This window comes from Protopterus annectens, chromosome 10.part0 (genome assembly GCF_019279795.1).
Source record: "Protopterus annectens isolate FY-2018-M chromosome 10.part0, PAN1.0, whole genome shotgun sequence".
Lineage (NCBI taxonomy): Eukaryota > Metazoa > Chordata > Ceratodontiformes > Protopteridae > Protopterus > Protopterus annectens.
In genome coordinates this window covers 305,851,652-305,877,986 of record NC_056744.1, presented here as the reverse complement: position 1 = coordinate 305,877,986, position 26,335 = coordinate 305,851,652, and the positions used below count along the sequence as shown (strand labels likewise).

Below are 26,335 nucleotides of genomic sequence, written 5' to 3'. Positions count from 1 at the left end.
ATGAGACAGCAACCGACGCAGGACCAAAGACTTTGATAATCAGGCTGACTGAGGGTTACCTGCAAGCAGATAACACAAATGTGATGACTGCAGCAGTGAATACACTCGAACAGCTACATTTATGGTAAGTGTACACAACTGTACTTTCTCCAGCATCTGTGAGGTGTCAGAAAGAGCCAGAGAAAGGCAGTTCTCCAGCGTCTGTGAAATGTCAGCAAGAGCCAGAGAAAGGCGGTTCTCCAGCGTCTGTGAAATGTCAGCAAGAGCCAGAGAAAGGCGGTTCTCCAGCATCTGTGAGATGTCAGCAAGAGTCAGAGAAAGGTGGTTCTCCAACGTCTGTGAGATGTCAGCAAGAGCCAGAGAAAGGCGGTTCTCCAGCATCTGTGAGATGTCAGCAAGAGCCAGAGAAAGGTGGTTCTCCAGCGTCTGTGAAATGTCAGCAAGAGCCAGAGAAAGTTGGTTCTCCAGGGTCTGTGAGATGTCAGCAAGAGCCAAAGAAAGGTGGTTCTCCAGCATCTGTGAGATGTCAGCAAGAGCCAGAGGAAAGGCGGTTCTCCAGCATCTGTGAGATGTCAGCAGGTAACATACAGAAAGGCGGTTCTCCAGTGTACAATATTTCAAGAAATGACATATAGAAAAGTTGATTCTCCAGCATCTGAGAGATGTCAGCAAGTGACAAATAAAGGAGTTTTTCTAGCATGTGCGAGATGTCAGCAAGCGACGTACAGAAAAGTGCTTCTCCAGCTGTAAACCTGGTTTCTAAGTTCAGGACGGCAGTTTAGCATGTATCTAAAAATACACTGGTCACCACCCTAAGTAAAAACCTGTCATGAGATCCAGGGCACCAAGCCCAACAATGGCCATCAGGCCTTATGAACTTAACCTTAAAAATCCTGAACTTCATTCTGAAGGTTCTGACTCACTGATGTGCAATGCTCTAAGGCAGGGATGGATGCAAGTAGCTGTCGACAAACAGGTACTAGCATTAAAGAAGTTTAACAGTAAATAGCACAACCAGGGAATTTTGCCAGAAACACTGCGGTACATTTATTACACAAGGTAACCCCACTCTATATATGGGAATAAACCCACCACCTGAACTCCTCCAGTAGCACATATAATTACTTGAAAAACAAATCCACTTTAACTTGTCTCAGTCAAGGAAGCAGACGTGTTTAGTAAAAGATGGTAAAGTGTTGAGATTTATTTGGAAATTCACAGTATCTAACAATGCTACACTTTGTTACCTTACTTAGCTTTTGCTCTGTGCAGATGTTCACTGCACTTAAAAGATCAAGTACAAATAAATTTGTGCTCTGGAACGTGGCTCACTGTAGGGGTCAGGGAACGTACCATCAAGTAACTGGCCAATTTACAGTCTGCTGGGGAGACACATTAGCAATTCAAGACAGAAAATTATACAGAAAAGTCACAAAAAATATGCTACATAACAAACAGATAAAGTCATTCAGACTGTAAAAATGTATCCTTAAATGTGCACAGCGAGTTATAACTTACATTTCCTGACAATCTGATAAATGTTATCATCAAAAACAAATGCATGTTGCACAGTCACAGCACATTCATACAACTTTATCACTATGGTCTTTCAACACTTGTTTCAAAACACTTAAATGATTAGCGCAGTACAAGATGAAACCTACTGTTTCGCTACCCACACTCACAAACACACTCGCACAAACTCAGATGTGTGTTACCTAAAGGTCAGTAACTGAATTGGGACCAACCTGCGTTTGCAACTTCAGCCGCTAGACATCCTTTCTTCCCAAGTCACTCAGAAAAGACAGAAACTTTACTGCGTATTTTCAGCACATTACAACAAATTCAAAGATATTTCTCTAACAGTACACAGGAGAAAATATTTCTTAAAAATCATCTGGAACTGCAAGTAACTTCTTGGGGTGAGCTTTGGAGGTAAAGGGCACTGTTTGGCTATACAATAAAGGAAGTAAGCCAATACATTTAAAAAAAATATTAGCATGCAAGGCAAAAGCATGCACGAATCTGCAAATCTTTAATTCCAACATATCAGTCTCTCCCACGTGTGTTCAAAGAAGGGCAAACTACAAAGAAATGGGTTCCTAAAAGAATAAATAGCAGCATGCTGGGAATGTGTCCCGTCTGGGTCACAATTCACGCTGATGCACAGGGTGACTTAGTCTGGTAAGTAATGCCCGGGCTTCATCCTGCCTATGCAAAGTTGGTAGCCTGCACCCAAAAATTATGCAATCTTGAAAAATAAAGTAATCTGAAATGCTAATACAGTTCCACTAGGCCAGTTACTACACTAAAAAAAATGGGAATGTTAATTCCTCACTACCTGCTACAGAATTTAAAGAAAACTGACTGCACCCCCTCCCATATGTTTAGGGTTTTAAGTTACACTACCATTTTTCTAGTATCAAACATTTTACAAAGAATCTTAAGTGGTAGTGGCTCAGTAAACTCGCACTGACTCGTAAGGCAATGCTTTTAATCTTTGCAGTCTTTTCCTGGACAGTTTAAAACAAAGCCTAATTATGTGTTAACACACATACTTTCATTTGAAACATTTCCCTAATTAAGTTATTCACCTTTACAGCATTGTAGTGTTTTCTGCCAAAGGGAAAAAGTAGAAAAGCAGCTGAACTCAAATAGAAATTACAGTCCTTTTCCTGTTTCAGTGGAGTTTTAAATAGACAAAGGCACATAAACATTGAAAGGCTCAAGTCCAAGGGACAAAGCTGAAGGAAAAAGGAATGTGCTTTTACCCCTGTTCTGGCCACAAATTAAAACGAGTCATCTGTCTCAATTGCACTGCAAAAACATTTGAAACTATCAAAGTCAATGTGTCATTTTGTGGAAGGTCTCCAATTAAGACCTGTGAAGAGTGACCCAAGTGAAAAGGCCATCCCATAATAAATACCAAATACCTCTTCTGCAATATCTTCTCAGTGTTCACAGTTGTGAACCTACTACCAAATTGCACTGTCATGGAATACTCCAAAAACATATTTGTCCACCAGATTTTTGTTTCCTTCTAGTCATGCTCCGAAACTGCAGCAACACCAAATGTTCCAACTCTGATGTCCTTACTGCCTTTTAAGATGTTGTGCAGACTTGCCATGGACCCCGAGTTTGTGTGTATTAAGGTTTTTATAAATTTTCCCTGCTCCGACGGCTTTGACCGTCTTCTTTTAAGTGCTCTTTTCTCTGCTTTTGTCTTTTGTTGTTGCCCGTTACAAAGAGCAGAGCAACTAGAAATGCCACAAAAGTAGGATTCTTCAGACTGGGAAGAAGTCTCAGAGCTTCCTTCAGAAGGTGGACCCTTACAAGAAGATGTGAAAACATCGCCAGCCTTTGAGAAGTCTTTCTGGCCTGTAAAAGGCGGACATGAGTTCACACTGCCATTCACCACGGGCTGCACAGGCTGTACAGGGTTTACTGGTTTCAAGGTTTCAATCTTTTCACTTTTCATTTTGCAACGTTTCTTCTAGAAGAAAAAAGCAAAAGTTACATACTTATGCATTTAAAACTAAAGATGAATGCTTATAACATCGACATTTCTAACAAAACCCCAGCTGTAGACAAATTCAACCCCCTCTGTCAGTAACTCAAACTTCACCTGTGACTTTTTAAATTTATGAAATACACTTTGTGACTGATATCCAACTATTGTTACCTGTTATGATAAAACTTGGCTGTTATCTCAGAGACTTCTTCCCAGTCCAAGGAAACTGCCTCTAGGTCAAAGGTACAGACTGTATTTCTACCTCTATTTGTCCACTATGCGGCTCTCAGCAAGTAAACCAGAGAAGTGCTCCTGGGTTGTCCCTGAAAAAGGACAACTGTATTCAGCAGGCTTACCTGGTCAACAAATAGGTAGAAAAATCCTCTATAGATCTGTTTGGAAAGCATGGATGCCTACACAAGGTCTCACAAAAGATTGGTCACACGGTCACTTTATGGTAACCACAGCAGAATTTCAACCCACTTCAGCAGATAAGAGCAGCAAATTAAACCACTGATAGAGTTTCAAGCTACTTCCTACTGGCAACCATTATTCAAGTCCTTATTTTTTGGCAAAGACCAAAAAAATAAACAATAATGTGGAAGGGATCCAAGTAAAAAGGGATTTAAAAGGCCTGCAGACATTCTATGGTTTTGGCCCAACACTAGTTATTATTCATTATCATGAGCAGCTACTTAGCACCACATGGTGGCTAAGAAATGGCAAGGCATGCTGGTACCAGAGTCACAGAACACAAGGTCACTAGACACTTCTCAGTCTGCAGGCAGACTTGTTGGAACCCTTCCTCATCTTTAGGGTATACCCACTGCTCTACTCCTAAGCAGACCTGTTTCAGGGGACCACCCAGCTCCTCTTGCAAGCAAAGATGTGGCCCCAAAAAAGGGAAGCATGGCTCAACCTTCATCAGTTGCATCCTTAAAAAAAAGAGCAGACCCTTTTAATGAGAATGATGTGAACAAAGGAATGTGGAAACATGACAGGCATGATGTCTGAACTGCTAATGTTAAATTCTGTCATACCTTGGTGGAATGAAGGATAGCCTGCTTGTGAAAACTTATAAAAAACATAGGATATAATCAACTGTATCAGATGATTAGCATGAGAAACCCCCTGCTCCTCCGTAACTGGATCCATCCTCTCCTCTATTCCAACTCGGTACTTTTTTTCACTGAAACCCCTGTTCCCCATGCCAGCACACACAGTATTGTCACATACAGTACTAATAGTGTGCGACTGGTCCCTAAGCCAGTTAGTCTGCCCTCCTGCAATCAGCTTCGACAGCCTAGCCAGCAAGTTGAGTGGAATCAGATGAAACACAACAGCCAGAACAGCAGGTGGTGCAGCTGTGCCCCAACCAAGGAGGATCTTTGGTTAGAACAAGAAATGCTTTTTCTACGACTAGGTGTCGGACAACCTCAAACCGTACTCATCCTGGACATCAAGTGATTAGAGAACTGCACAGCCAAGCTATGGAACCCTCTCACAAATACAATCTCAACTACATTAAGCCACCACCATATTTAAGTCCTCTCTCAGAATTTCTCACTAACTCATGACTATATCCGCACACCTCACCTGTATGACCTACATCAAGAAATACTTTAATTTACATTCATAGTAACCTTTCGTCATACTATCTGTTCTCTTTCAACACGTGCTCTCTCGAAATTTTTTTTTGGGGGGGGGTCATCTTTTTTTTCATTATTATTTCCGGCATAGAAGATTACTCTAATACTTTTGTATATAATGTGTCATAATTAATTATTTTTCTTTTATTACATCACCGGCGTTTCCCCATTCTTCACTGTATTCTGTGTATTCCACTGTCAAGTGGTATGTATCCATGCTTTTTAATTACATCTAAAGCACTGTTTTATTTGATGTTATTTAACTTCTATACTACTGGATTATATGATATTTAACTTCTATACTACTGGATTATTTGCTGTCATTTAACTTCTACACTACTGGATTATTTGCTGTCATTTAACTTCTACACTACTGGATTATTTGCTGTCATTTAACTTCTACACTACTGGATTATCTGATGTCATTTAACTTCTACACTACTGGATTATCTGATGTTATTTAACTTCTACGCTACTGGATTATCTGATGTTATTTAACTTCTACGCTACTGGATTATCTGATGTTATTTAACTTCTACGCTACTGGATTATCTGATGTTATTTAACTTCTATACTACTGGATTATTTTGATGTTATTTAACTTCTATACTACTGGATTATGTACTGTTATTTAACTTCTATACTACTGGATTATTTGCTGTTATTTAACTTCTATACTACTGGATTATTTGCTGTTATTTAACTTCTATACTACTGGATTATTTTATGTTATTTAACTTCTATACTACTGGATTTTATGTTATTTAACTTCTATACTACTGGATTATTTTATGTTATTTAACTTCTATACTACTGGATTATCTGATGTTATTTAACTTCTATACTACTGGATTATGTACTGTTATTTAACTTCTATACTACTGGATTATCTGCTGTTATTTCACTTCTATACTACTAGATTATGTGCTGTTATTTAACTTCTATACTACTGGATTATTTGATGTTATTTAACTTCTATACTACTGGATTATTTGATGTTATTTAACTTCTATACTACTGGATTATTTGCTGTTATTTAACTTCTATACTACTGCTTTATTTGATGTTATTTAACTTCTATACTACTGGATTATTTGATGTTATTAACTTCTATATTACTGGATTTTCTGATGTTATTTAACTTCTATACTACTGGATTATTTGATGCTATTTAACTTCTATACTACTGGATTATCTGCTGTTATTTAACTTCTATACTACTGGATTATTTGCTGTTAACTTCTATACTACTGGATTATCTGCTGTTATTTAACTTATATACTACTGGATTATTTGATGTTATTTAACTTCTATACTACTGGATTATTTGCTGTTATTTAACTTCTATACTACTGCTTTATTTGATGTTATTTAACTTCTATACTACTGATGTGAAGTTGTTAAATCTCGCAGTTTATTCTCACTGATGGGTTCAGAGCCGATCCTCAGCTCCGACACAGCCGATAGCAAAGCTCATGGTTTAGCAATAGCTCGAGACCAAGCTCCTTATCCAATAATGCACTGCTGGAATAACCTCAGATCTAGTTTGCCGTGGCACGGATCTCTTGCTTTCCAGCGTTGCTCAAGACTGGTTTCTACAAATTAGCAAGTTTTACAAATCTTTTTCTGATATTCTCAAAGTGTTAGCCCCTTCCATGTTAGTGGCCTTTTCAGCTAGTTTTGGCTTTGGTCTTTAGTGGATTAGAGTAGTCTATGTATAGCATGACCTCTTTGAGCAGTGTTTAAGTGTGTGTTAAACTTTTTCTACTTCTTGTTAGTTGTGATAGAGTTTGTGGATACAAACATTATGTCTGAAGGGAAAGAAAAACCTACTAAGTCTGGCTTCAAGAAATGTCCAGACTGTGGACAAAAGAGGTCAGTCACTGACGGGCACGTTCAGTGTGTATATTGTTTGGGAGCTGTGCACCTAAAAGAATCTTGCAGCATTTGCCATTCTTTTTCATCCAGGGTATTGTTAGAAAGGAAGAGAAAATTGGTAGATTGAGGCTTGCTAAAGCACCCCTTTTATGAAGCATTGAGTGACAAGGATGGTGCCAGCAAGTCCTCAGTGTCTTCAAAACCCTCAGCAGATTCTAAGGGATCTAAAAGGCTAAAGAAATGGAGGATTCAGGGTCGTCGGTTCCACTGGCTTCGGAACAGAGTGTCCCTTCCTGTCGGAGCCGGCTCACAGCCTTGGAGCTAGACTCAGACTCCATCATCTCCTCTGCTTCAATCGGCACAGTCTGTGCATTCATTGAAGTCTTCTGTCAGCCTCTCAGATCTGGATATGGACCGGTTGGTGCAGAAGCTCTTACGGACACCAGGCCTTGTCAAACTGTTGTTGGCTCCGACACTTCTGTTGGAGCCGAAGACCATCACCCCGGACTTGACTGCTCCTCCTCCGAGCCATACCGGACCCTTGGAGCCAGAGGAGGCCAATCTGATGTTTGTTGATCCTGTGGAGCCAAGACCTGCTCTGGTATCTTTGGTTCCATCTGCTCGGACGTCCTCGGCGCCGACCGGGGACTCTAGGAGTCGACACTCTCCTGTCGGGTCTGGTGAGGATAGTCGTACCGACTTGTCGGTGCAGACTCTTCCTCTCGGGGCTTCGGCTTGGATGAGCCCAGCTCCTACCTCGGGCTCGAAGCCCATGGCCTCGATGTGGGAGGATCAGGCGATTCCTTCGGGTCCTGTCTACTACTCCTCATCGGAGCCGTGGTGCTTTTGAAGCTGAGGAGAGTCATGTCTCCAAGGACATCTTCAGCATCAAGTCCGGCTTCCTCCTCCCCTCAAGTGCCTGTGTCTGTTTCTGTTTCCATCAGCCAACCCAAGCTTAGAGACCCTGAGCCTCAGGTACCTCACAGGGTGCCCCTTGCTCTTCAGAGACCTCTCCAGAGGCTCCTGCTGAGGAGGTCTCCAAGAAGAGGTTGTGTAAGAGGAGACACTTGGACTCCCCACAAGAGTCTCAGACATCTGACACTGACTTGGATGAGTCAAACGGGTCCCCTCGATCCCCCTCTGAGGATATCTCCTTTGCGGAGATACCAGAGATCCTTAGGCAGAGGGGTGACTGGCAGTCCAAAAGCCCTACAAAGGACGAGTCAGTGCTTCTAAAGGCTTTCGAGTCTCAACCTTCCACCTCTTGGGTGTCTCCACCTTACGATGAGCTCATGGATCTGATCTCTCGTAGGGCATGAGAGTCGCCGGAGTCCATGGAACTTGTCCCTCGGAGGCCAAATAAGTTCATCTCTGCCTCCGCGGATAAACCTTTTTTGACTAAGGGAGTACCTGTTGATGCCATGATGGTGGTGGCCACCAAGAAAGAAATGTCTGAGACTTCATCTATCCATCCTCCTAAAAGAGATTCTAGGATCATGGATAGATATGGGAAACGCATTTATAGTTCAGCGACTTTTTCTCTTCGATCACTGATTTAACCCACTTCACCAGACTCCAAAGAGATTTCCTGAAAGAACTAGGAGATTACTCTCCAGGGTACGGTAGCTGCAGCGGTTTCTGACAAAGTTAACAAACAGCTCGCTACTCTAAACTCGATTGTGAACTCGTCCATGCGTCTCATATCTTACGCAGCTGATGGATCAAGTAGGGAAGCAAGTTCAGGCATTGCTCTGCATTCCTTCGTGGAGCCCTTCAAGTCTTCATTTATTAACACCCCATTTGATGGTTCATCCTTGTTTGGGCCCAAGGTCAAGGAAACTTTGACCAGGTGTGAGCAGGAAGGAAAGAATATGTCTGCCGTTGGAGTCGGCTTTTCTAACCTTACTCGGTCTTATCCTAAAGGCCCTAAGGACAGAAAGATGTGGTTCCGAAAAGCCCAGGGAGCCTTTCAGGACACACGTGGCGAAACTCCCTCTAGAGGCAGAGGAGTGGGTTATAATGGAAGACGCCACCCACGCAGCAGAGGGGGATCTGCAACAGCAGGATGACAGAGGTCAATTCTCTGGTAAGCCCTACCAGCGCTCCTGAAAGGAGGCCCAGCTATCCTGCTCTGGAGGCAGTCGGGGGTCACTTGTCTTTATACCCAGAAGCCTGGCTAGACATAACATGATACCTGGGTACAAAGCATCATTTCCAGAGGGTATTTCATACCCTTCTCTTTCCCCCCCTATTCCTGTCAAGAGAAACCTGGACATTCCACCCAATTTCAGGGAACAAGCAACTATAGAGGTCCACAAGTTGTTAGAAAAAAATGGTCATCCAGCCAGTCTCAGCAGACTAAACAGGATTCGGAACTTACTCAAGATTCTTTTTGGTTCCAAAGAAATCAGGGGATTGGAGACCTATCTTGGGCCTCAGCAGACTTAACCAATTTGTGAAGAAAGAGACATTCTGATTGGTCACGTTTCAGTCCATACTTCCCTTTTTAGGGAAAGGTGATTGGATGTGCTCCATTGATCTCAAGGACGCATATTACCACATAAAGATGGACAGACACTCCAGAGATCATTTGCGTTTCCGGCTGGGAGCCAATCACTATCAGTTTCGAGCCCTGCCCTTTGGTCTCACTACAGCCCCCAGAGTGTTCACCAAATGCATGGCAGTGGTCACGGCTCACCTGAGGCATCTAGGATTCCAGGTGTTTCCATACCTAGACGATTGGCTCCTTACCTCCACCACCAGGCATCAACTGACTCAGGCACCCGAATCCACTTTGACACTCTGCAACCAATCAGGCATTACGGTCAGCTTTGAAAAGTCTGCCTTGTCGCCATCGTAGCATATCATCTTTATAGGAACAGAGTTAGATACCTCAACCACCACTCTATGCCTTCCAGCTGAAAGGGTCTCACTGCTTCACCAGCACATCGTCTCACTGGTGTCAACAAACAGAGCTCCAGCCACAGAGGTCTTGAAAGTATTACGTTTGATGGTGGCAGCAATATTAGCCATTCCTCTCGCAAGGCTGCATATGCAAATTCATCAATGGCTTCTGTTCACCCAGTGGTCTTACCATGAATTGCCAATGAACCTTATAATCCTCATCACAAACTCATGCAAGAGGGACCTTCAGTGGCAGTTGACATCTCTTCATGTCACAATGGGACGACCCTTTGTGCCCCCCCCAGTAGCCACTGTGACCACGAACGCTTCCCTGATGGGGTGGGGGTGGGTCATTTTCAGGGAAAGACTGCCCAAGGCACATGGACGGATCAAGAGTCACATCTGCATATCAATGTTCTAGAGATGAGAGCAGTACGTCTGGCATTGCAGTATTTTCAGGACTCTCTTCTTCTAGGGACGATTGCAATTCAGACAGACAAGTCAGTGGTCCGGTAGTTGAACAAACAGGGCGTTACCACGTCTTGCCCACTTTGTAGAGAAGCCCTCAGAGTATGGCAATGGGTTGTGTCATCCCAATGTTTTCTGTTAGCAACGCACATCCCAGGGAAATCTAACGTGATAGCGGACAAGCTGAGCAGGGCAGTTTTGTTGCCTCATGAGTGGTCTCTCAACCAAGACATTGTGGACAGGATTTTCCGCAAATGGGGCCAGCCTTGCTGCAACCTTTTTGCCAGTCATATCAATACCAAATGCAGAAGCTACTTTGCCCTGATACCACCTCAGGGACATCACGCGAGAGACGCACTCATACATGATTGGCCTCCAGGTCTCCTATATGGCATTTCCTCCAATCCCATTGATACCCAGATTTTTACAGAAAGCGAAGTCGCTGGGAAGGACCGTCATTCTTATAGCCCCCCATTGGTCTTGACAGATTTGGTTTCCCTTTCTTCACCATCACCTCCTGGAGGATCCTGGACCCAGTTCCAGATCTGCTGACACACCCGTTAGGGGACCTTCATCCTTCATTGCAGTCACTGAAGCCAACTGCTTGGCTGATCCAGTTCCCCACATAGCCAGGCTTCATTCCCTGCATACGACACAAGACAAATTCTATTGTCTTCCCATAAAGCCTTCCACTAGAAAATTATGTCGCAGTAAGTGGAAGAGGCTCTTCATTTGGGCCGACAAACAAAAAATTGATCCTTTTCAAGCTGCATTGTCGTCCATTCTAGATATTTTGACTGATTTTTAAGGAGGGAGCAACAGCTGCTACAGTTTGGGTTCAGTTAGCTGCTATATCCAATTTCCATCTTGGAATTGATGGTTTAAATATTATGGCCCATAAGTTATCTAAGGCTTTTCTCAAAGGTACTTTTCACATGAGGCCCCCACTGAAGTCTCCTTATTCTCCTTGAAGTTTGAATTTTATGCTGTCTCAAATAATTCTTTCCCCCTTTAAACCAGCATCATCTTGTGATCTCAAACTTCTGTCCTGGAAAACTATTTTCCTAGTGGCCATTACTTCTGCCTGCAGAGTGTCAGAACTTCAAGCATTATCTATCAGATCTCCTTATATGATTTTCCATGCTGATAGAGTATCTCGCAGAACAAACCCCTCCCTTTTTGCCTAAAGTTTGTTCTAAGTCTAATATCAATCAGGTGATTGAGTTGAAAAGTCTTTTTTCCCAACCATTCCAACATATTAGAATACATGCTGCACAAACTTGACATGCACAGACCACTAAGATTTTATCTGGATAGAACTAAGGATATTAGGAAATCAGATCAACTTTTTGTATCCTTTTTGGAGGCCAGAAAAGGTAGACCAGTGGCTAAAACAACCCTTTCAAAATGGTTATCGGATTGTATCTCATTTGTTCATGCAACTGCTAACATATCTTTGCCACACAAAGTAAAGGCTCATTCAACCAGAGCCATTTCTACATCTTCTGCTTTTCAAGCCAAATTGCCCCTTGATAACATTTGTGCTGCAGCCACTTGGTCTAAGCCTCACACTTTCATCACTCATTACAAAGTGGATAAGGCCTCCAAGGACAGGGCTTCTTTTGATTCTATGGTCCTGAAAAATGTACTCCTGTGAGCCACCCAGGATTGCGGGTGCTAGGGACGCTACCCATCAGTGAGAATAAATGGCGAGATTTAACAACTTCACATAAAGAAGTTATGCATTTACCATAACGTTCCATGTGAGTTGTTTATCTCACCTTTATTCTCCCGTCCCTCCCTCCATCCCCCACCTGGTTGACATTTGACTCAGAGGCTGGTATCATCCTGGTTGTTCAGTTCTTATTATTCTTTTTCCTTTTTGGGAGAGTGGACATCTTCCAGGGATATAGGACACGCAGCAAACAAGATATGAGGTAATTCCAGCAGTGCATCATGGGATAAGGGGCTTGGTCTCGAGCTATTGCTAAACCTTGAGCTTTGCTATCGGCCGTGTACACGGAACGTTATGGCAAGTACATAACTTCTTTCTTTATTTGACATTAATTAACTTCTATACTACTGTTTTATTTGATGTTATTTAACTTTGTGGCTTTCCTCCCCAGGCCTCCAGTGAAAACGTTTATTATGGAGATGGACTTTGCCTGTGTAGATCAGTGTGTTTCTACAGCTTTAAAAAGCTTTCTAGGGGCTTGCACAAGTGCATAGATACTGAGCACGTGTGAGCCTGACTACATTTTGTTGTAAGCTGTTGAGATGTAAGCATGTATGTCTGTGTAGCCTGCCAGTTAATCAGTACGTTTATATTTTGTAATCCTGCTATCCATCCTGATGTGTTTCTATGTAATAAAGCATATAAATAAACTACCCCGACTGTTTGTCATCTATACTAGAGAAGGACGAGTGACATGGTGTCAGAAGTGGCATGTCTAAAAAGGACATAATGCCAGAAGGGGATCCAGATTCTTCAGTTCGAGACCAAGAGGCAATTGGTTAACACTGGAGGAATATATATAATATTGTTCGTAAATCTCAGGAGCTGGCCGACCGGCACTTGCAAACTGCTTCTGCTTCGGGCACCGTGCAGCAAGAAAGACTGAAGAAAATGGCGTTGGCTGCCTCTTTTATACCCCTACCACACTGACATCAGGGAAGATGCGACGACAACCGACGCCGGACCTAGACTTTGGAATTCGGCCGACCGGGGACCCGCCTGATGGCAGGATAACCCAAATGTGATGACTGCAGCTGTATGCACGATGAACATCAGGTCAGAAACGAATTTCAGGTATTAAAACTTGCTCAAGCAATTTCTTATTCTCAAAATATGAGATGAGGCATTCAGAATGCTCTAAACGATGTCTAAGTAACAGAAATATCAGATACTGCGATGTATTAATAGAAATATTTGAAATAACTATGGAAAATGTATAAAATAAAATTTGAATTGCATAAAAGGAATAAAATAAGGGAAACCACCACATTTTTTCACTAAGCACTACTATTTTGCATTAATTAAAGCTATTCAAGTTGTCTGTAGTGTACGAAGTGTTCCTATGTTAATGCAGTATCACAGTAGAGTTATTTCGCAGAATACAGCCATTACAGAGCATATTTCACAAAGTAAAGTAAGGAACAAGAAACTGTGGAAACTCTGATACAGTCAATGTTGAGGTGTGATAGGCTAGTGAGTTCCCATATGACAGAGCAACAGATGACACAGGATGAAATTGAAGAGAATGTGCCACAGGAAGATGCTATAGACCTTTCTAAAGAATGTCTGCAGGAAACGGAAAACAAGGGATGTGCCCTAAGTTTGGAAGAAAATGAGCTAAGAGATGAGTTGCTTGAATTAATAGACAGATATATTAACTCATTACATCTGAGTGACACCTCCAGGTGCATCTGGAGTCGACTCCTACTGATACCTCTAGGTGTCAAATATTGCTTATTCATACTTGCATCAATAATTCCAAAACCATGCTATGTACAAGGTTTTAAAAGATTTCACCTTAAAGCATACACAATGGCAAACTCAACTGCATTAATATTTTACCTCTGTCTAGTGCAGGTAAATAGATATTACCTGTTGTTTTTATGATATTAATTTATAATCTCTCTTACTTAATTTACAATCTCTGTTGCTTTATTTCTGTGGCTGAGTAAACAGAACTGATTAAACAGTATTCTTACTTATGGTCCCCTGCCATAAACAAACTCTACAACATAAGGAGGAAGCTGTTGCAAAAGAGTAAAATCACCTGACTGTAGGAACTCCCTGGTCAGGCTCAGTAAGAAGTTGAGATCCCTCATAAAATCCTCCAAAGCTAGTTACAAAATCACCACTGATTCTAAAGACAACCACAGAGCATTCTACACCTATGTCAAGAATCTCAATGGTGACACTCAGCTCTGCTCTGAGTTACAGCACAATGGCACTAGATACAAAGAAGCAACTGATATTGCCAACATCCTGGCAGATAGGTTCAGTGCAAACGTTACCCCCCAAAGGGCCCATCCCCATATCGGGAGAATGCAAAGCCCCTGTAATCAATGATGCACAAGTTAAGACTGCACTCTCCAAAGCCAAGAACACAGCATCCATGGGACCAGACAACATCCCAGGATGCATTCTGTATCAACTACAGAACGAACTGGCACCCCACCTAAATACTATGTTCAATCATAGCCTCACTTCAGGCTCTGTGCCCACTGAAGGGTGCACAGCGACGGTTATCCCACTCCACAAAGGGGGCGTCATCATGGACCCCAGGAACTACTGCCCCATTAGCCTGACGAGCCTGGTCTGCAAAGCCATGGAACGTGTCACCTTGGAGCTTATAAATAAAGACATAGGAAACCTCCAGACTCTGGACCCCACTCAGCTTGGGTTTGTAAAAGGTAAATCATGTCTCCTAAACTGGATTGACTTCTTTGAAGCAGTCACCAGAGCCGTGGACGAGGGTAAGGTAGTGCACACAGCCTACCTTGACCTTGCCAAGGCTTTCAACACCATCCCCACTTTGGATTTATAGATAAACTCACAAAACTAGGCATAAATCCCTATGTCACAAGATGGGTGGCTAACTGGCTCACTGACTGAACCCACACAGTGAAAGTAGCTGACTCCAAATCTGATTTTAGACCAGTGACAAGCGGAGTACCACAGGGTTCAGTCCTGGGTCCTCTCCTGTTTGGCATCTATTTCTCAGAAGTCCAGGCTAATACTGCAGGCCTTTGGCTAACAAAGTTCTCAAACAACTGCAAACTAGCAGCCATAATAGAATCGCCTAATGATGTAGACATTCTACAAAGAGGCCTCACTGAGACTGATGCTTGGGGTCAAAGTCACAGCCTCAAGCTCAATGCCAAGAAGTGCACGGGTACCCCCTTTGGAAGAAATACTGTACCCATGAGCTACCACATAGGCGGTAGCCTACTAAACACCGAAACTTTGATGAGACCTTGGGACACAGATGGACAGTAGTCTCTCCTTCGATAGTCACATCGCCACAGTAGTCAGGAAATCCTTCTACGTGGCACACCATCACAAAGGGGTTTTCTTCCAGAAAAAAAGGAGGAGGTCATTGTTCCTCTTTACTCGTCCCTCATCAGACCTATCATAGAGTACAACGTGCTGATTGACATGTACCTTGCAAGACACCTACAACAACTAGAAAGGCCACAAAAATACCTAAGAGGATTACCAGCCTCAAACAGATGCCATATGCAGACGGTCAAACTCCAGCTCTACTCCGTCGCTTATCGCCTACTCAGAGGTGACCTTTGCCTAGCATACAAAGCCATGTCAAACCCAGATCTGCTGGACATGCTACACGTAAAGAATCCCTAATCTCTCAGAGTCACACGCTCCAGTGATCTAAACCTGGTCACCAATACAAAGAGAACATGCTGGAGTGATAGATTTTTGTCCCAGAGACTTACCATACTCTGGAACAGACTGCCCATTCACGTCAAGCAGACCTCCTCACTAGCCCTCTTTAAAAGGAATCTTGCCAATTGGATGGGAAATAGGAAATTCACCCTGGGGATCATTTCTGTGGCTCTGCTCAACAGAGGCGCAGGAAAATAATTTTCTTGGGTGGTGAAAGCCAGGAAACTTTTTTGGCTAGGCATATATCGGGCCCAGGGCCGATAGCCTAGTACCTACCTATGAACCTATACAAACGATTACTAAAAATGTAACACACTGTTTTCTTGTGTTGTATACCTCTACAATATGTATTTGTCTTGTACATCTACTTCAATTTGTATTGTGTAAAAACTTTCTTGACTTCCAAAGTTATGCTGATGTTATGTAAAACTTTTGTGATTGCATGGAGCTTTTCTTCCCGGGCCTCCACTGAAAATGGGTCATTGGCCCAGTGGACTTTCCTGGTCAACAAATGTCAATAAATAATTAATATACATAGATATAATTCTCACATTTTTCTAAATATCTCAACATCCAAGTAACACAAACAGAACTCCTTAGTCTTGTATGAAAGCTCTCAGCTAGATGAATAAAATGCTGCTGACAGTATGTGTGTGACTTGAGTGGTTGCTGAGGTATTGTTTTTTTTTTTTACAAAATATTACAAATGAAATAGTCACTGTGTTTACTGTGACTTATAAAATTTGGTTTAAGATCTAGAACCTAAAGACTATCACTATAAAATAGCTTGTGCTGAATAGTTTACCATTTATACTTCTTTCATAACCCTATGGTTCCAGAGATATGAACATTTGTTTGAAATGTGAGAACATTATTTGATTCTATCAAAAGGCTTAGGCTCCGCCCAATGGAAGTTACAATGCAAACTTCCTGAGCTCTATTGAAGTGAATGAGTTAAGATAAATGAAAGAAATAGACTGCAGAAGATCAATAAAACCCAAAAAGTCAGAAGGCCGATAAAACAAATGAACACCGTAATTAGGACTGCCCACAGAGATCCATGCGCTATAACAGAAGTAAACAGGCTATATTACTGTGCAGCTAAATTAATAACTGATAAAAGTTCTACCAAAAGAACACAGGGTAGTGAGGGAAAGGAAGGGGAGAAATCAAATATCATCATGGAAATATCAAAAAGAGAAAACTATATAAAGCAATTAAGACGAGAAGTGTCACCATTAGAAGACTATAGAAGTGGGAATAGATCAACAAAAATACTAAGATGTGATAAAAGCAATGCGCAGTACTAAAACAGACTGTTCTGGATTCGGAATGAAAATCTCAGGAGTCGGCCGACCGGCACTTGTGAACTGCTTCTGCTTCAAGCACCACACAGGGCAAGAAAGACTGGAGAAAATGGCGTCGGCTGCATCTTATATACCCCTGTCACACTGACTTCAGGGAGGAGGCGATAGCAACTGCTGGACCAAGACTTTGGAACGCTGGACGACTGCGGGACCGCCTGATGGCAGGATAACCCAAGTGTAATGACTGCAGCAGTGTAACACGATGAACACAGACCAGATCTATCATGCACTATCGCAAATAAACTTAAAATTTCAGCATAGGCAGAAAAACTTAGAAGATACAAAAATAAATATAAAGGAAAAGTACAAAATAAGCAATTTATTAATGACCCAAAAAGGTATTATAGAGAAAGTACAGTTGTGTACACTTACAATAAATGTAGATGTTCGAGTGTATTCACTGTTGGTCATTACATTTGGGTAATCTGCTGGCAGGTTGCCCTCAGTCGGCCTGATTAACAAAGTCCTGGGTCATGTGTCAGTTGCTGTCCTTTCTCCCATGACATCAGGACGTCAGGGGTATAAAACATGCAACCGACACCATTACATCAGTTTTCTTGCCCCAGATGTCAGGTGCCCCCGTAATGGGGAGCAAAATAAAATTAAAAACCCAAAAATATACCTCCAACCAAAAGCAAATACTCCAAAAAGGCTTTTAAGCATAGTAAAAGAACATAGAGGTATAGTAAGAGGAAAAACAGGGGGCTGGAGAGAGGGTAACCAGGACTGCAACAGTGAATACACTCGAACATCTACATTTATGGTAAGGGTACACAACTGTACTATGTTCTTCATGTTTCACTGTTGCAGTCATTACATTTGGGTAGATTCCCAAAGCTATGGTTGGGAGGATGGATTTATACAGCATTAAGAGCAGCTATAAGGGCCTGCAAGACAGCAGTGGCAAAGCCAGCTCTAGATTTAGAGAAAATTGGTAAATGATAATGCTTGGTGAAAGAAGGAACTGAACTCCAGGTAGCAGCTTCTAGAATATTCCTGGTAGGAACACATCTGAGAAAGGCTGTAGAAGTAGATGCAGCCCTGGTGGAATGAGATCTGATCCCCTGGGTGATAGGCTTTCCATGGTGTGTATAGCAGAAATTAATGCAATGGCTTATACATTTAGAGATGGTTTGTTTTGGAATAGCCTTTCCCTCTGCCCCTGCAGCAAATGCTACCAGCAGTTTTCATATTTTCTTTGAGGTTTAGTCCTGTCCAAGTAGAATCTAAGCTGTCTGTGCACATCCAATGAATGCAGAATCCGTTCCCCTTTGTTCTGTGGATTGGGAAAAAGTTGGCAAATGAATGGACTGACTAAGAGCCACACTAGATACAACCTTGGGCATGAAGGATGGATTGGTCCTGAGTGACACACTGTCCTCATTAAAGATGATGAAAGCCTCCACTGCCATAAGGACCTGTAACTCAGATATCCTTCTTGCTGAAGTGATTGCTTGAAGGAAGGTTGTTTTCCAGGAAAGAAATATTAAGTCTGCAGTAGCAGCTGGCTTGAAAGGAGGTAGAGTGAGTTTCTCCAATACAAAGTTAAGGTCCCAGCCAGGGGTTGGAGCTCTCCTGGGTGGTCTCAAGTTTTTGGCCCCCCTGAGGTACTGCTTGAGCAGAGGATGACAGAAGAGGGGAGGTTCTGTGTTATAATGAGCTGAAATGGCTGAGGCGTGGATTTTAATGGAGGAGAAATACAGGCCCTTCTGAAGCATCTCAGTTAAGTATTGTAGAATCTGAGGTAAATTGGGCGCTACTGTGCTCATCCCTTGAGATTGATTCCAAGCACAGAATCTTTTCCATTTGTGAGCATACGATGTTCTAGTACTAGGCCTTCTCGCTTCCAAGATGACATTAATCACAGGTTTGCTGAGGGATGCTAAGGGCAAATTTAAGTGATTAGCCAAGCTACAAGGTTCAATGTTGGGAGCTGAGGGTGCAGAATTTGGTTCTCCTGCTGAGACAGTAAGGAAGGTGTCCAAGGCAGGTGAAATGGAGAAGTTTGTGACACACTGCGCAGGAGTGGGTATAGTGCTGGCGTGGCCAGTCTGGAGCAATCAAATTCATTCTTGGTTTGTCCTGCTTGACTTTTAGCAGAACTTTGGAGAGCAGAGGCAGAGGGGCAAAGGCATAGACTGTTTTTTCCAGCTGAATGACAGAGCATCCACTTTCCAGGCTTTGTTGTGAGGAGTCCTTGTGCAAAATTTCTCCAAATGGTAGTCGTGGGGGGGGGGGGGCAAACAGATCCAGGTCTGGGCTCCCCCATTTGCTTGTCAACATGTTGAAAATCCGTGGTTCCAGTTTCCACTCATGTGGGTCCATGAGATTTCTGCTCAGTCCGTCTGCCAGTGTATTCAGGTTTCCTGGCAGGAATTGAGCTTGTAGTTGCACTTGGTAGTTCAAGGTTGTGTTCCACAATGCCATGGCTAGTTTGCAGAGAGGATAGGAATGTGTACCCCCCTGCTTGTTTATGTACCACATAACTATGGTGTTGTCCGTCTTTACAATCAGTTGTCCTGGATGAATGTAGTCCTTGAAGGCTGTCAGAGCATTCTGTACAGCTAACATTTCTTTTTAATTGATACGTAGGTGCATTTGATTTGGGTTCCATTTGCCCTGAATGCACTTCCCTGCCAGATGAGCTCCCTCATGCATAGTCTGATGTGTCTGTAGTTAGGGTTTGGGTGGCAGGGGGCAGTGTGAATGGCAGTACTCTGTTTTGGTGGCTGGTCTCTGGCCGCCACAGAAACTCCCGGTGTAGGCAAAGTATGATAGGAATCATTGTTTCCAGGCTGTGACAATGTTGACTCCACAGACTTTTTAAGTACAACTGAAGTTTCCTCATATGCAGTCTTGCATTTGGAATTAGAAGAATGCAGGAGGCCATTAACCCCAAAGGCTTGCAGTATTTCTCTTGCACATAGCAGGGTTTTTGTGGCCACTTGTTTGGAGTAAGTTACCAAATGAATTTGTTTTTCTGGTGTGAGGAAAGCCATCTGGGCAGTTGTATTCAAGCTTGCACCCAGGAATGTAATCTGTTGAGAGGGTACCAGCTGTGATTTCTTTTCATTTATGGTGTACCCTAGACAAGTTAGAACTCTTTTTACAAATGCCAGATGATTTATAAGCATGGCCTGTTTTTTTGCCTGAATTAGACAATCGTCCAGGTATGGATATATTTGAATATTTCTTTGTCTGCAAAATGCAATTATTGGAGCCAGGCACTTTGTAAATACCCTGGGTGCAGTAGACAAGCCAAAGGGCAGTGCAGAGAACTGACAATGCAAGTAGCCTGCTTTGAAGCGTAGGTATCTTCTGCAAGATTCCCTGATTGGGATATGCAGGTAAGCCTCTTTTAAATCTAGAGTTGCCAACCAGGCATTTTTGCCTAGCATAGGAAGTAACTGGTGAAGAGTCAGCATCTTGAATTTTGGAATGTCCAGAAAGGTGTTTAGAGTAGACAGGTCCAGAATTGGACGCCATGAATTGTTTTTCTAGGTACCAGGAAAATAGAAGCCTTGACTCTTTTTCTCTTCTGGTACTAGTTGAATAGCCCCCCATGTTTAAGAGGGAAAGTACTTGTTTCTGTGCCTCTGCCCACTGGTTTGGGGGCAGGTCTGGCCACCCGTTTGGTGTTGGCAACGTGTGGAAATTAAATCTGTATCCCTGGGACACTATTTTTTAAACCCATTTGTCCTGGGTTATGAGTTTCCATTTTTTTGCATGAAGAGCAATCTTTCCCCCCAAAGGAGGGGCTAAAAGGTAAGTGCTTGGTAATTTTAAAGGAAAGTCATTGAGACTGTTTACCATAGGGGGTGTCTTATTTCCAGATTTGGAAGTGGAGGCCCCCCCATTGCTTAGTTCTGAGAGTCCCTTGGGACTGAAACTTGGTACTTTTGGTGTGTCTGGGTTTGGCTTGAGAGGATCTGGAAGGAGCTGGAAAGGACCAATTCTTACTAGGTCAGTGCCTACTAAATCTTGGAAGTTAACTTGTAAGAAATCTTTCACAGTTTGCATAGATTTAGCTTTATCTTCCATCTTTTTTTTAGAACTTCTTCAGCCTTACTGCCAAACAGACGGGTCCTGATTTAAAGGAGCATCCGACAACTTTGCTTTAAGATGAACAGGCAGAGATTGCTCCTTAAGCCAAGCATGCCTTCTAAGCACAGACCAAGTAACAGCAGCCCTACAAGAGGTCTCTAAGGAATCAAAACCACACTGCAAAGTATGTTTTTCAACTTGTTCAGCTGAATGCAGTAAATCCTGTAAATCTTTATTTTCCACACAGTCAGAAATCAACATCATTTTCTGTTTAAGCAGTCCCATAATATGTGGCTGATATTTTTGCATATGAAATTGGTAGTTTAAAACCCTGATTGCTAAGGTAGCAGAAGTATAAACCTTTGACCCCATCTATCCAGCGCCCTGGAGTCTCTATCAGAAGGAGTAGGGTTTTTAGCAGTAGAAGCCTTAATGCCCTTGGGCCTCTGAGAAATGGTTTCTGGGTCTGCAACAGGATTTTTGAAAAGGAACTTGTGGAACTCAGGAACCATGTAGTATCTGTCAGGATTACTAGGAGCCAGAGGCAGGGAATCAGGGGCCATAGTGGATTTCGAAAACACATCAACAATGTCTAGTACAGGGGGTATAGCCAGAGGCCTGTGCTGGGGTAGAAGAAGGAAATCCCTAAGCCTCTTTTTAGATTCAGAAAATTCCTGACTTTCGCAGTGGAAATGCTCCCGTAAGGTATGTAAAGTTTCCCCAAAAGAAAAGTCATCAGGGGGAGAAGCAGAGGGAATGGAATCCTCTGCATCAGAATCCTCATAAGTAGGAATGGACAATTCCAGGTCATTGGAAGAATTAGAAGAAACAGAGTCCTGATCAGAAGATTCATAGTCAAACTCAGTCCTAGGCCTCTTTTTGGGGGGGGGGGGGGGGACTTCCCCTGATTAGAGTAATAAGATTTTCAGCCATTTTGATCATTTGTATTTTAGGAATAGGGGCCTGAACATGTGGCCTGGGCGTCAGTTTTTTAAAATAGATCGAGATTCAGGCCTCAGAATAGAAGGTGGAGTCAGTTTAATATGCATGTCTGTAGGCCTGAATACACCCTCAGAAGCCAGTGCCTGCACAGTGGCTCCGGACGTATCCACGGTAGAGACATCCGCAGGTTCCATAGGTGAGTCTCGTGGCATACCAGACTCTGAATGGGTGTCAGTAGAGGCCTGTGAGTCAAAAGTAGCGGGTATCAGGGGCTGCGAAAGCGCCTCACCGAGTACCGGCGAACTGGCGACTGGCTTAGGAGAAGTGTCATCGGCAGTTTTGGACCTCAACGGCCTAGCTCTGTCTTTTTTTTTTGCGTTTTTTCGGTATTCTGGTAGTCGGATAGCTAACCGATGTCATTTCTGGATAATTAAACCAAGAACTGAAATATTTAGAGGCAAAAATGTACCATTGACGGATAGTGCGCGGATTAAATAAAACACAAAACCGACAGCAAGGTACGTCGTGGTCAGGGCCTAGGCAAGGAATGCAGTACAATTGAAAATCTTTATGAGGTATTTGCTTCCCACAAGTAATGCAATTGTTAACTATTACTGACATCGGTAAGGAGCAAGAAAGAGTTTCCCCAATGGGGCACTTAGCTTTAAGTTGAAGACTTCGGATCTGAAACTCAAAAACGAAAATTTCAGGAGTCGGCCGACCGGCACTTGCGAACTGCTTCTGCTTCGGGCACCGCACGGCAAGAATGACTGATGTAATGGCATTGGCTGCATGTTTTATACCCCTGACGTCAAAAAAGAAGGGACAGCAACCGACGCATTATCTAAGACTTTGTTAATCAGGCCGAATGAGGGCAACCTGCCAGCAGATTAACCAAATGTAATGACTGCAGCAGTGAAACATGAAGATCATCTGGGAAACAAGGTAAAAGGAATTGAAAGATCACCAAAAAAAAGAAGAAATAGACAATTTTGGAGAAGTATCTATGAAGATCCTGTGGAACATAAAGATGCTAAATGGATAGAAGAAGTAAAAGAAAGAATAAGAAGTTTAAAGGTACAGGATACGAAATGGGATGAAGCAACAGCCAGAGAGATTGAAACAAAGTTAAGAAAAGTCTCTAATTGGAAAACCCCAGGCCCAGATGTAGTACCTAACTTCAAATTAATAGTATTAACAACTTTAGACGAAGATTTAGCCATGAGTAAAAGAACTATTTATATCCGCACCCAGAACAGACACTAACCTGGCTAAAAGGAAAATTCAATGTGCCTTCTTAAGAGTGAACCTGCAAGCTACCCTAAAAATTATAGACCAATAACTTGCCTTCCGACAACGTATAAACTAAACATGGGAATTGATGCTGACAGGGTTTACAGTCATTTAGAAGAAAACTAAATTATGGCAGTAGAATAAATGGGCAATAAAAGAAAGCCATATGGAACAAGGGATCATTTGTTGTTAAAGTCATAGTGGAGAACTGTAAAAAGGGGAAGAATCTAAGTATGGCATGGATTGACTACAAAAAAGCATTTTATAGTATCCCTCAATCATGGATAAGAGAGTGCTTAAAAAATGTATAAGATACACCCTACACTGATCGACTACAGTACAGTGACCAGGAAACAGTGGCAGACCACTGTGCAATTAAGCCATGATAAAGGACAAATTATTATCCCAGGGATAAAAATTCAAAGGGGGATATTCCAGGGTGACACGCTGTCACAGTTGTTATTCTGCCTTGCCCTTAACCCATTAAACTGTCTACTCAACAGTTTAGGCCATGGCTATAATTTGGCTCCTAGAAAACAAAGTGTAAAGACTTCTTACATTCTCTTTATTGAAGATTTAAAACTGTATAGCTCATCGGATGAGGAACTGAAAGCACAACTGCAGGTTGTCAAAACTTCTTCAGATGATAGAAGAACGTCATTTGGTCTTGATAAATGTGCAAAAGCAACCTTTAAAGGAAGAAAACTGCAGCACCAGGAAAACATCAGTTTGGGACAAGAATGTGATATAAAAGAACTTGAGCAAGAGGGAGTGTATAAATATTTGGGAACTGATTAAGGATCAACAATAAAACATGAACAAATATAAATAAAACTTAGTAAGGAATACTTTAGATGACTTAAATTAATCCTGAAATCAGTGCTGACATCTAGGAACAAAATTCAAGCTATAAATCAATTTCTCTTCCCGTTCTAACTTATAGTTTTGGAGTGATTGACTGGCCCCAAAATGTATTGGTAGATTAGATAGGAAAACAAGAAGGATACTTCATGCTCACCAAATGATTTATAAAAATCAGTCTATACCAAGATTATACTCCCCGTTCCAAAGGAGGTATGGGCCTCCTTGAAACTGATTACATGCATAGATCTGCAATCATGGGACTCCACACATCTGCTGACCTGAAGACCCAAATATGGTGAAAGTTTTGAAACATGAGGAGACAATCTAAGATGACTTCTCTGCTTAATCTAGCAGAAGCATATTAGCGTCAAGCAGGAATGGAAATCAAACCAAAAGTAGATAAAAATCAGGCAGCAACTGAATGTGCCAAAAAAACAAAAGAATATAAGGTGAAAGATCAGATGAGAAGGCAAGAAATGTGGAAAATGCATATAGTAGCAAGTATAGAAAACTTTTGGAATAACCTCATGTTGATCAGGAACGAACGCAGGGATGATTAAGAAGGGGCAAATTCAAACCAACAGATGAAAGGTTAATGCTGGCGGCACAAGATGGTGGGCTGTGTACATGTTGGTTTACAAAGTCCATTGAACATGTGGGAGAAACGGACAAATGTAGGCTTTGTAAATCCTAATTGGAAACAGTCGCACACCTCGTTGCTGGTTGTGATATACTAATGGGAGAAGGACTGTATACTGAAAGGCATAATAATGTGGCAAGATTGTTGCACTGGGGATTGTGGAACTATTATGGTACTGAAGTGGCTGAAAAACACTGGAAACATAAGCCACAAAGCATCATAGAAAATTAAGTTTATATCACATGGGATCACCCATTACCAACAGCTCAAAAGATAGATGCTAGAAAACCAGATATAGCGGTCCAAGAAAAGAAGACAAAAGTAGCATTGAGCACCGAAATTGCCACACCCAGTGACTACAGTGTGTTGTGTACAGAGAGACAAAGTCAAAAAATATCAGGATTTGCAGTCAGAAACAAGAGCAATGTGGAAGAAAGATAGCCAGACAGTTCCAACAGTAGTAGGAGCAACGGGTCTTATAAAAAAAAAATAATCTACAGTCATATTTAGATAGGTTACCAATCCATGTAACCCCATACGAACTGCAGGAGTCATTACTGGGCACATTGCGGGTGCTGCGAAGATCACTCCTGCTGACATCAAAGATTGAAACAATACTAATTATATGAACTGTAATTGTACTTTAACTTAGGAATGGGGTCCATTCCCATCATGGTATTAAAAACGCAAAAGACATGGAGAAATTAAAAAAATAAAGTATTTCAAAGAGTTTATTGAGTATTTGAATGTTATTACAAGTGCTGGCTGTGTGCATGTTCGTACACAACAAGGGCCATATTTTTCAATGTGTTTGGGCATAATTTGTTGGCATGGCAGACGGATTTCGAAAACCAACTCCACTTGTGTTTGACAATAATATTGCAGAGAACTGGAGAGTGTTTGAGCAAAAGAACGATATTTTCATACGGGCTGCATTTTCTGATAAAGATGATCATACAAAGGCATTTATTCTGCGTAATTTAGCTGGTTCAGAAGCCACAGAAAGGGAGCGTTCATTTGTGTATGTACCTGCTGTTTTTGCAGCAGAGGGGAAAACCATCATACAGTTGTACCGGCTGAATCAAGGGAAGACCCTAGGTGCTTGAAACGTAAATTTAGATAAATGTGTAACCCCCAAGTGAACATTACAATGGAAAGGCGCTTATTTTACCCAAGGGATCAAAAGCCTGGTGAAACTTTTGCAGCATACATAATAGATTTGACAAACAAGGCTAAAATGTGCAGATATGGTGATTTAAGGGATATGTTGATAAAAGACAAACGTGTGTGGTATTAAAGATGATGCTGTGAGAAATATTTTGCTTCGTGATAGTGATTTAACTTTGAATAAGGCCATTA

At 42.1% G+C, this 26,335-nt stretch overlaps 1 protein-coding gene across 1 annotated transcript in view; it reads right to left on the bottom strand.

Annotated features, from left to right (window-relative positions):
- Positions 1-1,174: 1,174 nt before the first annotated feature.
- The window catches only part of SUCO (SUN domain containing ossification factor), a 1,178,094-nt gene continuing 1,152,933 nt past the window's right edge, over positions 1,175-26,335 (bottom strand). The window contains exon 19 of the mRNA XM_044086746.1: positions 1,175-3,493. Within this exon, the coding sequence (XP_043942681.1) occupies positions 3,041-3,493 (453 nt within the window). The 3' untranslated portion in view covers positions 1,175-3,040. The remainder of the gene's footprint in view (positions 3,494-26,335) is intronic.